General features: G+C 43.8%; 1 protein-coding gene across 1 annotated transcript in view; it reads left to right on the top strand.

The window, feature by feature from the left end:
• The first annotated feature begins 528 nt into the window (after positions 1-528).
• The window catches only part of LOC120842910 (glutathione hydrolase-like YwrD proenzyme), a 34,692-nt gene continuing 22,175 nt past the window's right edge, over positions 529-13,045 (top strand). Inside the window, exons 1-4 of the mRNA XM_040214121.3 lie at positions 529-633; positions 4,611-4,814; positions 6,362-6,614; positions 9,468-9,633. Of these exons, the coding sequence (XP_040070055.1) occupies positions 529-633; positions 4,611-4,814; positions 6,362-6,614; positions 9,468-9,633 (728 nt within the window). The remainder of the gene's footprint in view (positions 634-4,610; positions 4,815-6,361; positions 6,615-9,467; positions 9,634-13,045) is intronic.

Genomic DNA, 13,045 nt, shown 5'->3' with positions numbered 1-13,045 from the left:
CAAGTTTTTAGGAGAACTTTTTGCCTAAAGAAAAGAGGAAATGTGAGGTTTGTAACTCCAGACAAGTGTATAAGGTTATACGTGTGCTAGCCACTTCAAAGGCGCGCGAGTACCCGTTTAGAGCAGGAGGACCGTTGTGAACAATCAAGAGAATTCGCCATTGCCGGAGAACCATCAACGTTCCTCTGCTTCTACGGCTGAAGTAACATTTATGTGTGTGGGTGTCTTTTGACTGCCCTCAACTACGCTTGAAGTTTGATTTAAAATATGATATTGTTACACTGCGCCGTTTAGCACATACTCAGCAAAAACAAAACATTTTGTTTCCACTTTTTTGAACTATTATGCATAAATATGAACGATACAAATAACTGGATTAAAAGGTGACGACTATTGGGGTAAAAATATTTAATCGACGCCCAGCCCTAGAGAATGCATAAATTTTTAGACATGTATTGTATTCTTTCTGTTCCTTTGTTAAGTGGAAGAAGTCCGGCTCTGTTGACCCGGGATCGTTTTCTGTCGGGGATGAAAGATGGAAAACAGAAGCCAGAGTGGAAAGGCCTTCAAGCCACTGTTCCAGGAGCTGTAAAGGCCTGGTTCGAAATCATCAAACATTTTGGAAGCGGCAAGGTAAGCAAAGTTAAGGAGCTTGCACATATTTTTTTTTTTGCAGAGTGTTTCTGGCTTTGATAATGTAAAGAATACCATCTCGAAAGCATTGTTTTGTGGGCACAAACACGGTCTGCTACTATTACTTTCAATACCTGTCGCTGCATCACACTCGCGAGATCAGATTTGTTTGTCTCCGTCATTTTAATGCGATAGCGTTTACTGCCGCATGGAGCGGAGCCGCTGTTGTTTGTGACCGCGAGAAAATGGCGGGGAAATTCCCTCCGCGCTACGGCTCTTAAAATGGCTGTGACGGGCCGGAATGGCTACGACGCACCGGATAGTTCCGAGGAACGCCACCCCAAAGAGGAGGCCACTCTTAGCGCTCGGCCCGCGCGCCGCGGCACCCCTCCGCTCTCAGAGCCAGGCCGGCGGACCTCTACAGAGGCAGCCCGGCCAGCCTCTGCGGATGATAGCGGGACGCGCAGCTTGTAGGAATACGCTACGCATACGAATGATTTCGTATTCCTACACGTAAGCGGTCTTAAGTGTTGTCCTGTAAGTTTTATTTGCCACTGCACTCAATTTTTTGGGGCTGCACAATTCACTGAACTCTTTCCGGTGTGAGGGAGAACACTCGAATACTAATTTAGTATTGGGACAGGTTGACTCGAAGGCGAAATTCAGGATCCGCTTCCGACCTGTAGACAAAACAAACATTGAATAGAAAAGCGGAAGCTTTTCTATTTAATGTTTTTAAGTTTTATCTTAAAATCAATCAAATTCTTCATAATTTTATCAAACGATGCTGATTGTTGATTAACACAGTTATTAAATTGGCTCTTCGATCCGGATTTCCGTTTGAACACATGAAGATATAGTCAGCTTATTATTCCTTATTATTTTACCTTGAAGGAAAGATTGAACAAAAATGTATGAGGCTGGAAATCGCATGATCCTTTCTGCTTCAGGCTGATATCTTAAGACGTTCTAGGGTCACTCGTTTAATATGTTCACACTTCAAGTGGTTATTGGTTGCAGCTTGTTTGTGTATATTTGTCTATTTACCTGACCTTACAGCCTTAATCACATCTGCCATCGCCGAGTAGTGGTCACTCTATTGCTTCCCTAAATTGTCTGCAAAATAGATTTCAGGTTTTCCGCAAGAAATCCAGTCATACTTTCTGTTCCATATTCCAGTTTATACTGGTATTTTCGGTAGGGTTGTTTTCATCAAAGATGTGAGCGTTCATCTGATGGTAAAGTGGGAATTGAGAGGGCGCGAAACCTATCCTTTTATTAATTTGTTTATGGTGTTGGTATTTTTGAGGGAGTTACAGGACTGAATTAATGTGCACATAGATAGAAAACAAAAATCAGTAAAATTCAAGCGCACCTCACAAGCAGCAAATAACAAGCAACTGCAGTAACGGAAGACCAACGTCAGCACACGTCGTCAGGGTAACACACGGAATATGCACATTCCCTGCTTGCGTGAAAATGCAGGTATCAAATTTAGTGTTTCACAAGACAAACGGAAACACAAGTAAGCGAAATTAATCATAATCGGAGGGTTAGCTAACGTTTACTGTACACCTGCTAAGAACGTTTTTCGAAAACATTAATGTCGTCGTTGTCTATTATTTATGTTGTCAGAGCGTTAAATCTGCAATAGATCAGAGGAAGAATTAATATTTATATAACTATATATTTTTATTTATCTATTAGATTCTGGCTTTAACGGCCATTTCTAAGAAGCCTTGGTAAGCGAGCCGTTTATATAACATACATTAAAAAAAATGTAACCTACATTTTTTAGCATACGCATGAATCTTAAGCACGGTATTTTTCGGCGATCAAGAAACAGCAGTATATTCTGCGGTGTAAGCATATTCCGTACTGATTTAATTCTGCGACAGTTTGAGAAGTTTCTTTATCCAGCACACACTCAAACGATTTCATACGACAGCGGCATACCCTCAGGTTTTTTCGTTTTAACGTATTGTCATCAAATACCTTTCTTTTGAGGGGGGGGGGAGGGGGGGGGGGTATCGTATTTACGGTTATGTTAAGAAAACAACTTCGTCTTTGCAGTGGAGCAAAGGTTGTTGATATGTATGCTCCAGTTTAACCAAGAGGATATGGGGAAGCCGAGGTATTTATATTAACGAACTTGTTCAATACTTTGAATCAAAAGCTGGAAGCTTTGTTGCGGCTAGAAGGTTCGTAAATGATTAGGGGTAAAACAGCGGAACGCCACACGGATTAAGTAAAGGCGAGGCAGTACAGAGCGTTGTGCTGTCTCGCCTTTTACCGGAGGCGTACACTAATAGGGTAACTTGTTTTTTTCCGTGGGTGTTAACAAACAGCACTGTCATCTCGGCGCTAATTTTATTTTAATAATTACCTTTACCACTGCTGCACTAACTTGAAGGAAGAGAATGACGGCACCTGGTCTTCATGGGAAGACATATATCAGTACCGCAAGCAGTCATGTGTGGACGAGCGAACAAGAATACTTGACCTTATTTCTTATATGTAGTTCATATAACATAATAATAAAAGGAACCACAAAACAAATTTCTGGCGAACTCTCAAACATACGCTTACAGTTCTTAAAATTTATTTATATTATTCCAGAGAATTACCCCCAGTGGTGGCAATATTTGGGCACGCCGAGCAAAAGGCACGCAGCCGAAAGCCTTTGAGAGATCTAAACAGATCGCAGTAATTTCCCCTCTACTCATGAAACATTAAAAAGATGATACAATAGATAGTGATTCTCTAGTCCTCTTAGTTGACAAAACACTCTTGAATGGTTAAGAGAACTGTACAGGCTTTTCGATACAATATATTCTGGAGCAACTTACTTAATGGAGCAGTAAGAGATATTGGCCTATAATGTTTAAATGAATGATAACAAAGACACACACACACACACATATATATATATAGAATGCTGCTACTATCGCTGAAAACCAGTTAAAAGGTACTGAAAGCCTTTCTAAATTTGGGTTGTGAGTAGCACAAATAATTGAAAACCACTCTTCATAACGTTTCAAATATACTTTGGAAATTTCGTCAGGTCACAGACATTTGTTGTGCCATATAAATTAGCCAGGCAAAAATATCGGCCTCACAGATATTGAGATATGTTCGAGTCGAGAGTCTTTTGGGACTCCTGTCACCACTAGCTTAAAATATGTGACTACTCTCCACAAAACAGATTAAAGAAAACTTAATTTGAATTCTTCTTTTTTAAGACACTGAGTCCGTAAGAAAAGGTGCTACCTATTATATGTTTTTTTTTTCTTTTCAAAAGAGGTGTTTAGTTTCTGCGCTAATTAGTCTCAGTAAAAACAAATACTATACCATAATGCCGGTAATACTGTAATGCTAACGTTTGCTACAATCTTCGTGCTAATCTTCGGAATATTTTGAAATGCAACAAAGAAATTAGGGACAGCTGAATGTAATGTTCTAAAAAGACATAAAGCAAACTTTAGTTCCCTATTTACCTACAATAGGCGCAGATTGTTTTCTAATCTGTCGATATCGTCTACGATTATTTCGTTCCATAAAAGCGATGACCGGACGTGTTGGGGGCGCTACAGCCAACGGGAGTCTCTAAAAATTACATAAAATATATATTTCAAACTAAAAGCGTGTATACCATACACATGTATTATCCATGTTTCTGTAGAGATGAGTTATATGCTACTACATTCTCTACCGAACGTTCCTAGGCTTAAAAGAAGGGCAATGAATGTCGTTTTTATTATTATTCTACCTACTTCAAACCAATATACATGAGTTCGATTTTACGAAAGTATGGAATATTTAGTTATAACCCTATGGCGTTGAATATACAAAGTTTTTATTAATGCTAAAATATCGAAACAATTTTTTTAATAAATATCGTTGTCGTGAAGTTGATGTCACGATATTCATTCAAAGTTGGATGTGTGTATTTTTTTAATATCTGTTTTCTTTTTCAGCTTGATATGGCCAACTTGTTTGAAGCTGCAATTCTCTACGGCGAGAAGGGTTTTCCGGTTGGTAAATGGTGCGCTAATGAATGGGCGCTTCGCCAATCCAGGCTGCGGAACATGCACGGAGGAAGTACATTTCTCGATAGAGACGGATTAGTTCCCGCTCACGGAGCTGTGTGGAAAAATGTTCCACTGGCGGGGTTACTTAGGGTGAGCTTTGATAACTGCAAATCGCGTACTACGAGTTACCAAGCCCTGGACTGCCTGATAACTAAAAAAAAAAAAAATACGTTTTGTGGAAACGTGATTAATTTGCGTATATGGAAATAATTTGCCCATTTAATGGATAGGTCACTCCTAACTAACAATTTGTTTTCGGGAACTTTATTCGGGTATACGCCCTTCCCTTCACGTTGCTAACTTTAATGTTTCTTTCTTAAATTGCTTATTATCTATGGATAACAGGATTCTGAGTGTAGCGCTTAAGAATTAGGGGGCTCGAGCTGAAATCTTCCGGAAATACCGATTGCGCCGTACCGTTTAGTTTGTTCCCGATATTTGGATGTAACTACTGCGCTGTTAGAATGTTACAATCGCAGCTCCTGACGCTCCATTTTCCAGTGCAATTGGTGACATTTTCTATGTCGATGAATAAGTTGCTTGTTCTTTTATGAATGTATGTGTTTATTTGGTTCATGATTGTTTTGATATTTTTGTCTCTACCGTACCTTGGCCTTCAAAATTTGGTGGGCTTTTATGAAATGAAAATAGTGCTATATGAACCTTGATGTTAATGTCAGCAACTTCAGTACGTTTGACTGAATTTCCTGTGGTTTTATAAGTCTAAAACTGCAGCGAAATGAAAGCAATATATATATATATATATATAGACCGTTTTCTTTTAAGCTTAACAGAATTTTTAACAAGAAACCATGAAAGCTAGAATAATGCGGTTTGCGCAGGTGAGCTATACGGCCAGGGGGACATAATAGAGGAGGATGTTCGTAACGATCAGTCAGCTAATTAGTTAACATTTGTTAATTAAATTTTTAATTAATGAAAATAGACATATAGTTTCAATTGAAACTTGCTCAGCGTCACCGAAAACCGCTAAATCAGTATTTTTCAGAAAGACTTTGAACGCGTGAGAAGCGTAGTTGTGCACTAAATTTACCACTTGTGGAGCAGGTAGTAGGCTGGGGCTAGATAAGAGACGGAAAATTCGCGCGGGCGCCTTATCGCAACCGCTAGCTTTGTACGTGCTCCACGAGTGCTAACTTTAGTGCACTACTACGCTTCTCACGCGCTCAAAGTCTTTATGAAAATGACTGATTTAGGGGTTTTCGATGACGCCAAGCACGTTTCTAATTGAAACTATATGACTATTTTTATTAATTAAAAAGTTAATAACCAATTTTTAACTAATTAGCGGACTGATCGTTACGATTATCCTTCTCTATTATGTCCCCCTGGCCGTATAACTCATCTGCACAGACCGCATTAATCTAGCTTTCTTGGTTTCTTTTTAAAAATTCTGTTAAGCTTAAAAAAAACACCCTGTATTTATATTCTATTGTTGAGTCGTCACAATTACAACTCTCTTTTAGCTTGGCATATACATAAGCGCAGTTGGAAAGTTAAAATTTCGCGAATATATTTTGTTGATAACGAGAACAAAACATTTTGTTACGTGAACTGTTCATGTACATCACATTAGAAGAATATTCACCTATGTAACGGATGCTTCTTCATTTCAGAAAATTGCAGCAGAAGGAATCGGTGCATTTTATGAGGGCCCCGTGGCTTCTGGCATTGTAAACGCCGTGGCGACTGCCGGTGGCATAATGTCACTGGCTGACCTCCAATCTCACATGAATTCTGCAGAGTCGCAAGTGTTACCTCCCTTGTCAACTTCGTACCGTAAAACTACAGTTCACACGACGCCCCTACCGAGCCAAGGAGCCATACTACTCGAAGCGCTTAACATTCTGGAAGGTTACGACATCTCAAGTACGTATTCATTTAGTGTTGGACACGGAATGAAATTGACATCTGTTTTCGGAATTGGAGTCAAGGCAGGAAACGTCTCTAGGCGAGGTGCCTGTCTTCTACTGTCCTTGGACACGGAAATAAATGAAAAAATTAACTGATCTGTTGTAAAATCTGCTTTAGGCCTTTTATAGGCTTTGTTTTTGTTACCAAGCCTGTCGTTGAGTTTTTCTCTTGTCATTATCGCACTCAACTAAATAGTTTCTAAAAGACAAGCCAATCAATCCATGTAATCATTCACAAGATCGGTCTGCGCCCTAATTAAATTCTTGTAATGGTTCATTGTTATGGCAATCTGTGTCATCAGTCAACAACAGTGTTATAATTACCTGATATACAGATGTTTGGTAGATTATGGCATTTATGACACTGATGTGAAGATATACGAGAAAAAAAAATTAAATGGATACTTTACTCACGAGTCCATCTCAGCCTTTCCGATATGAATGTATAGGTGTTCAAGCTGCTAAAATAGTTTATTTTAGTAATCAGGATATTGAAACCTCGCATGAATATATTATTTCGAGGATAAAGAATAGGTGGTCTGGCAGAGAGAACCCAATGGTTGAGAGAAGAAGAATAGGATTACTTGGTTCTTTGCTTGCAACGGAAAATGTCATCTCGACTTTTTACCATCTCAATCACCTGTAAATAAGCCCCACTTTTAGCGTAACATTCTTTGTTGGAGGTGCGGCGTACAGTGATTGCCGACCTGGATCTGCGAAAGCAACGTCTCTTGTCTGCGCCCTTCATGACCAATGCGTCCGGCACCCCACATGAAGGCGTATCTTCTGGGTAAATCCCACCCCCAGTGCAGAGGCAACCTTTGGTCCTCGCCAAGTCTAGCGACCCTGGGCCTTTCACCTGCACCGGCGAGTAAGAAGTAGAAAAATTGAAAGATCTCTACGAGAGAGAGGGCCCTCTAGCGTTACGGCAACATAATCATGCTAGCAAACGTACAATTCTAATTGAGAGATACAGCTCTCACATGGTTCCAGGCCCACAAAGAAGAGCTTAAATTTCGGAATGTCTTCAAGTCAAAATTGGAAGACCTCTTTGGTCATCCAACTGGATGCCAGCTCACTGAAAAGCAAAAAATGGCATGAAGAGTGCTCAGATCCACGGAATCCTGTCACGTACATCCAGGACGTCCTCCCCCTCTGCCTAAGATAATCCTGAAATGCACCAGCTTGACCAGATTGAAAATATCCTCAAGGGAATAGCGGAAAAAGCTTTTCAGCTTCTGATCATCAAGGACTTTAGGACTGCTCAGAATGTGCTCAAGGAATGCCGTCGTTTTGAGGCGGCAACACGTTGTGGAATCGCACACGTTTGAGAGATTGCCTAACACCCCTTCGAATTCATAAAGTGAGGATACTAACAAGATGTCAACTATATTCTAGAAAAAAAATCCTCGCCGCGAACTTGAAGTTATGATACTGTCGAACACCGCTGCCACTTCTTCCGACTTGGCGAGGACCGCTGTGTGTATCACTGCCGTACAAAGCGTCGTCAGGAAAGAGTTGGACAGGCTTTGTGCCTCTGCTCAGAGCCCACGGTGACGCATCCGTCTGAGGCACATTCCCATGCGGCCGACTGCTACAACTTCGGTTTACCAGCTGATACACCGGGGTTTATTCCACGCCGCCGTCAGGACCCTGCTGAGCGGCGCATCCCTGACAACAATCTTATTGGCTTCAACTGCAGCGGGGCAGGCCGTGTCGCTCGCTACTGCCGCAATACCTAGAGCGCACAACTTCCGTTTACAGCTTCAGACCATCGGTCATACAATGGTCAGGAATCTTCCTTTTCAAATCGCCGCAATCTTCAAGACGACAAATTCCATGTCCTGTCGCATAATCATCGCTCGCCGTCTCCAACCCTTGCTGCCGATTCCTGTCGCCTTTTACCCGCCGGCTTTCGTCGACGTCTTTCATTTCAAAGCGTTCGTAAAACTGAACTGTGCAGCCTCAGGAGGTGAGGCTGGATGCCAAGGATCGCCCCAAGATTCTCTTCCCATCACTTTTGGCACCACCCGTAACCGAGGCCCGTTAATATTGACAGTACACCGGTGCATGCACTTGTGGACACAGGTGCCGCTACCTCCAAATGCAAAAAGAGATCCAAAGACAATAAAAAAAAAGCTTTGTCCCCCACCCAACACAAACACTATACGAGGTGCTGAGGAAGGAAAGGAAGAAAGGTCAGAAGGGAAGACAAAGAAGTTAACCTGGCGTATTTTGTCCCGGTTTGCTGCTTTGTTTTGGGGGAGAGGGGTGAGAGGACTAAACGAGTCCAATTTATTTTACCTTATATTTAATATTATATGTAAGAATACTCAAAAGAAACAATATTTTTTTGGGGTGTGATTAACGGAAATGAAACGATTTGAAGGAATCGCTGAATTTATTGGCAAGAATAACACCTTGAACATAAATATTTTATTCCACTCTCAACATTCTATTGTGTGTATTCCCACCAGGCACCGAGTCACCAAAATCTACTGATAGCCTAACAAATAGCAAGGCTGAAAATATATTTAGACCTAAAAAACAAGATATACTGCGATAGTATTGAGTTTGGCAGTAACGCTTCAGGTTCTTCCGTCATGGTCGGTGCTGCAGCGGAGGTTGTGCTTTAGGTATAAACAATTTAAGCCACTCACTTCGCCATGCTTTCTCTCTGTATTGAATCGAGTGGCTCTTACAAATGATTTGAGTGAATATAGACGCACCATATTCGGTAGAATCAAAGTTATAATCGACGTGTTTGTGTAGTTCCCGTTGAAAAATTTGCTGAGGTGTCTTGACGCAGGTTACACGTTGAAGCCAGTTGAGATTTATCATCTGATGATTGAAGCACTAAGATTGGCCTTTGTCGACGGACTGTCATACGTTGCTGACCCGGAATATGGGTCAACAGACATTATGATCAGCAAGGAGCATGCCCGACAAAGGCGAGCTTTCATCGACCTCCAAAGGTGAATAATGTTCCCTAATGTACTCGCTGAAGATAATTCGAAAACTTTGTTTTATTTACTCCCTGAATTGGTTACAAGGGGAAGTTTATCAAACACATGCACCTCCAGTGCAGAGTATGTAGAGGGTTAATGGGAGTTTGATTAAAAATAAAGACAAAAAGTCTAGGGGTTATAGACTAAAATTTCTTCAAATAAACGCAGTTTTTGCCGATATGTTTCGTTGTCCGGTTTATAATATTCATTGCTGTTTCTCGCTTGAATAGAGCTCTTACACTGAAAAGACAGTTCGTACTTCATACTACGCTAATGGTTCAGGTCATCACCGCAAGTATAATTTGGAGGCCACAAACCAACCGGCACACTTTCACTTATTTATATCTTTATTTGGAGATGCTGTCCAGCACTAAGGATCACAAAATATACCCACCAAGGTTCACATCTCATCGTCATCTGATCGACATCTTAATTTTTATTCTAGACAATTTGTTTGCTAGATGACAGGGTATTGTTTTTTTTTAACCACTGATTACGTTGTGATGTTGTTTCAATCGATGCAAACCAAAAACAAATGACTACCGAATATTTTCGTCGAATATTTTTAGATATTTAACATGGACTGAACTTTCAGATACTTGTTGTCATTATGGTCTCGGTGCATCGAACCTTACAAAAAGGAAAGCCAAATATGTACATATATATATATATCTATATATATATATATATATATATATTAATATTGTTACGGGTGGTGACCAAAAACAATAAATAAACAGGAAGAAATAAACGTTTAATGTGGCGAACTTGTGCCAAAAATAAAAGAGTACAAAAGATAATAACAGAGCGTCGCTGAAGTTCGCTGAAGTTCTCCTTGTAGAGCACACCTTGTCGGATGGAGAAGGTTGGCAGTGTTCGTACAAAACCGCGGGGAACGGCGCTTCCTGTCCCTCCAGGTGCTCGATGAGTTCTCGCAGCTCAGGGTCGTCTCGTTGGAGTGCTGCCATGTCGCTGACATCCAGTGCGCCGAGGAAACACTCATCGTCGTCCTCTTTGGTGTAGGAAGGACCGGCCTCGACTGGGGTCCTCGACAGGCAGTCGGCGTCATTGTGCTTCCGGCCGGACTTGTACACCACGGTCATGTCGAACTCCTGCAGTCGTAGGCTCCACCGGGCGAGGCGTTCGGAGGGGTCCTTTAGATTCGCCAGCCAGCAGAGCGAGTGGTGGTCTGTGACCACGCGAAAAAGACCTCCATACAAATACGGGCGAAACTTTGTTATTGCCCAGACGACAGCGAGGCACTCCTTTTCAGTTGTTGAATAGTTCCTCTCCGCGTTTGACAGGGTCCGACTTGCGTATGGGATAACTCGCTCTGCTCCTTCCTGCACTTGGACGAGTACCGCACCCAGTCCGGTGTTACTGGCGTCGGTGTGGATCTCGGTTTCAGCAAACTGGTCGAAATGGCCAAGAATCGGGGGCGTCTGGAGTCGTCGTTTGAGCTCGTCGAATGATCTCTGGTGTTCGTCTGTCCACTCGAACTTTACGGCGTCCTTCGTGAGGTGTGTCAGCGGTGCGGATAGTTTTGCAAAGTCTCAAACAAAGCGCCTGTAGTAGGCACAGAGTCCGAGAAATCTTCTCACTGCCTTCTTGTCAGACGGCGGCGCAAATGCAGCTACGGCGCGGGTCTTCTCGGGGTCAGGTGAACACCTTTGTTGTTCACGACGTGGCCGAGGAACTTTAGTTCTCCATAGGCGAACCGACACTTTGTTGGCTTGAGTGACAGGCCGGCGGTCTTGATGGCTTAAAGCACGGCTCGAAGTCGTCTGAGGTGTTCGTCGAAATCTCGTGAGAATACCACGACATCGTCCAGGTAGACGAGTCAGCTCTGCCATTTCAAGCCGGCAAGGGCGGTGTCCATAACGCGCTGGAAAGTTGCCGGTGCTGTGCACAGCCCGAACGGCATTACTTTAAACTCATACAGTCCATCCGGCATGACGAAGGTTGTCTTCTCACGATCTCGTTCGTCGACCTCAATCTGCCAGTACCCGCTCTTCAAGTCCATCGACGAAAAGTATTGGGCGTGGCGCAGCCGGTCCAGGGTGTCGTCGATGCGTGGCAGCGGGTAGACGTCCTTTTTCGTCACAGCGTTCAGTCGACGATAGTCCACGCAGAACCGCAGGATTCCGTCCTTCTTCTTTGCAACGACGACTGGGGACGCCCATGGACTTCTTGAGGGTTGAATGATGTTGTTGTCGAGCATCTTTTGGACTTGATCTTGAATCACTTTCCTTTCCTTTAAGGAGACTCGATACGGCGGCTGGTGGACAGGGAGCGCGTCGTCGTCAGTAATAATGCGATGTTTCGCCATTGGTGTTTGGCGAACTTTCGAAGTCGTGGCAAAACAGTCACTGTATTCGGCGAGGAGATCAACCAGTTGCCGGCGCTTCGGAGCTGGGAGCTCGGGGTCGATGTCGAGCGGCGTTGGCGTCGTGCTCTTGTGCTGTGGCGACGAGGTTTCCTCGGAGATAACGGTGACCACGGCTGGCGCCTGAAGCTCCTCGACGCGGCCCACGGTGGTACCCTTCGTTAGGTGCTGCGACTCCTCTCGAAAGTTGGTCACAAGAACAGTTGTACGCCCTTCTTGGAGATCCGTTACGCCTCTTGCGACACCAATTCCTTTTTCGAGGAGCAGTTGGACGCTGCCTTCCAGAAGAGCTTCACCCTGCATGGCTGCATCGGTTATAACGGTGACGAAAACACTCGACCGCGGTGGTAGGTTCACATGGTCGGCGATAACTCAGATAGCTGTTGACGTCGTGTTGGTCTCCACCGGCGGCAGGACAGGCTTTCGCAGCGTCAACTGGTTTGCCGCGAGGTCGATTACGGCGCCATACTCGCAGAGAAGGTCCATTCCGAGGATAACGCCCCTCGAACAGTCTTGCAGAACGACGAACTTCACAGGGCATGTCTCACCATGGATCTCGACGCGAGCAGTGCATCTCCCGATTGGTGTAATGAGGTGTCCTCCGGCGGTTCTTATTTGTGGTCCATCCCACGGCGTCATGACTTTTCGAGGTCGGCGGGCGAGCCTCCCACTGAGGACTGAGTAGTCTGCTCCAGTGTCCACGAGTGCCGACGCGTCGAGGCCGTCGATCACAACGTTGAGGTTGTTGGACACCGATGCAGGAGCGTCGTTGTGATGCGTGGCGTCGGGAGAGTGGGAGCGCTCCGTCGTTCTTGGAGGCTCTTTACGTCGGTCGTCTTCGGCAACTCCACCTCCAGGGGTTGCCGCGCCTAGTTTCCCCGGCGAGGAGCGTTGGGCGACAGGCTCTCACGTCGGGGTCGGTGCATCGGCGAAGCTGGACGTCGCGGCGACGGCGACCGGAACTCTCGGCGGGACGCAGGCTTGGGGGACTGG

This window comes from Ixodes scapularis, unplaced genomic scaffold, assembly GCF_016920785.2.
Source record: "Ixodes scapularis isolate PalLabHiFi unplaced genomic scaffold, ASM1692078v2 PGA_scaffold1__304_contigs__length_218370807, whole genome shotgun sequence".
NCBI classification, from domain to species: Eukaryota; Metazoa; Arthropoda; class Arachnida; order Ixodida; family Ixodidae; genus Ixodes; species Ixodes scapularis.
The sequence above is the reverse complement of the archived record's forward strand: the minus strand, read 5'-3'. Positions and strand labels throughout refer to the sequence as shown.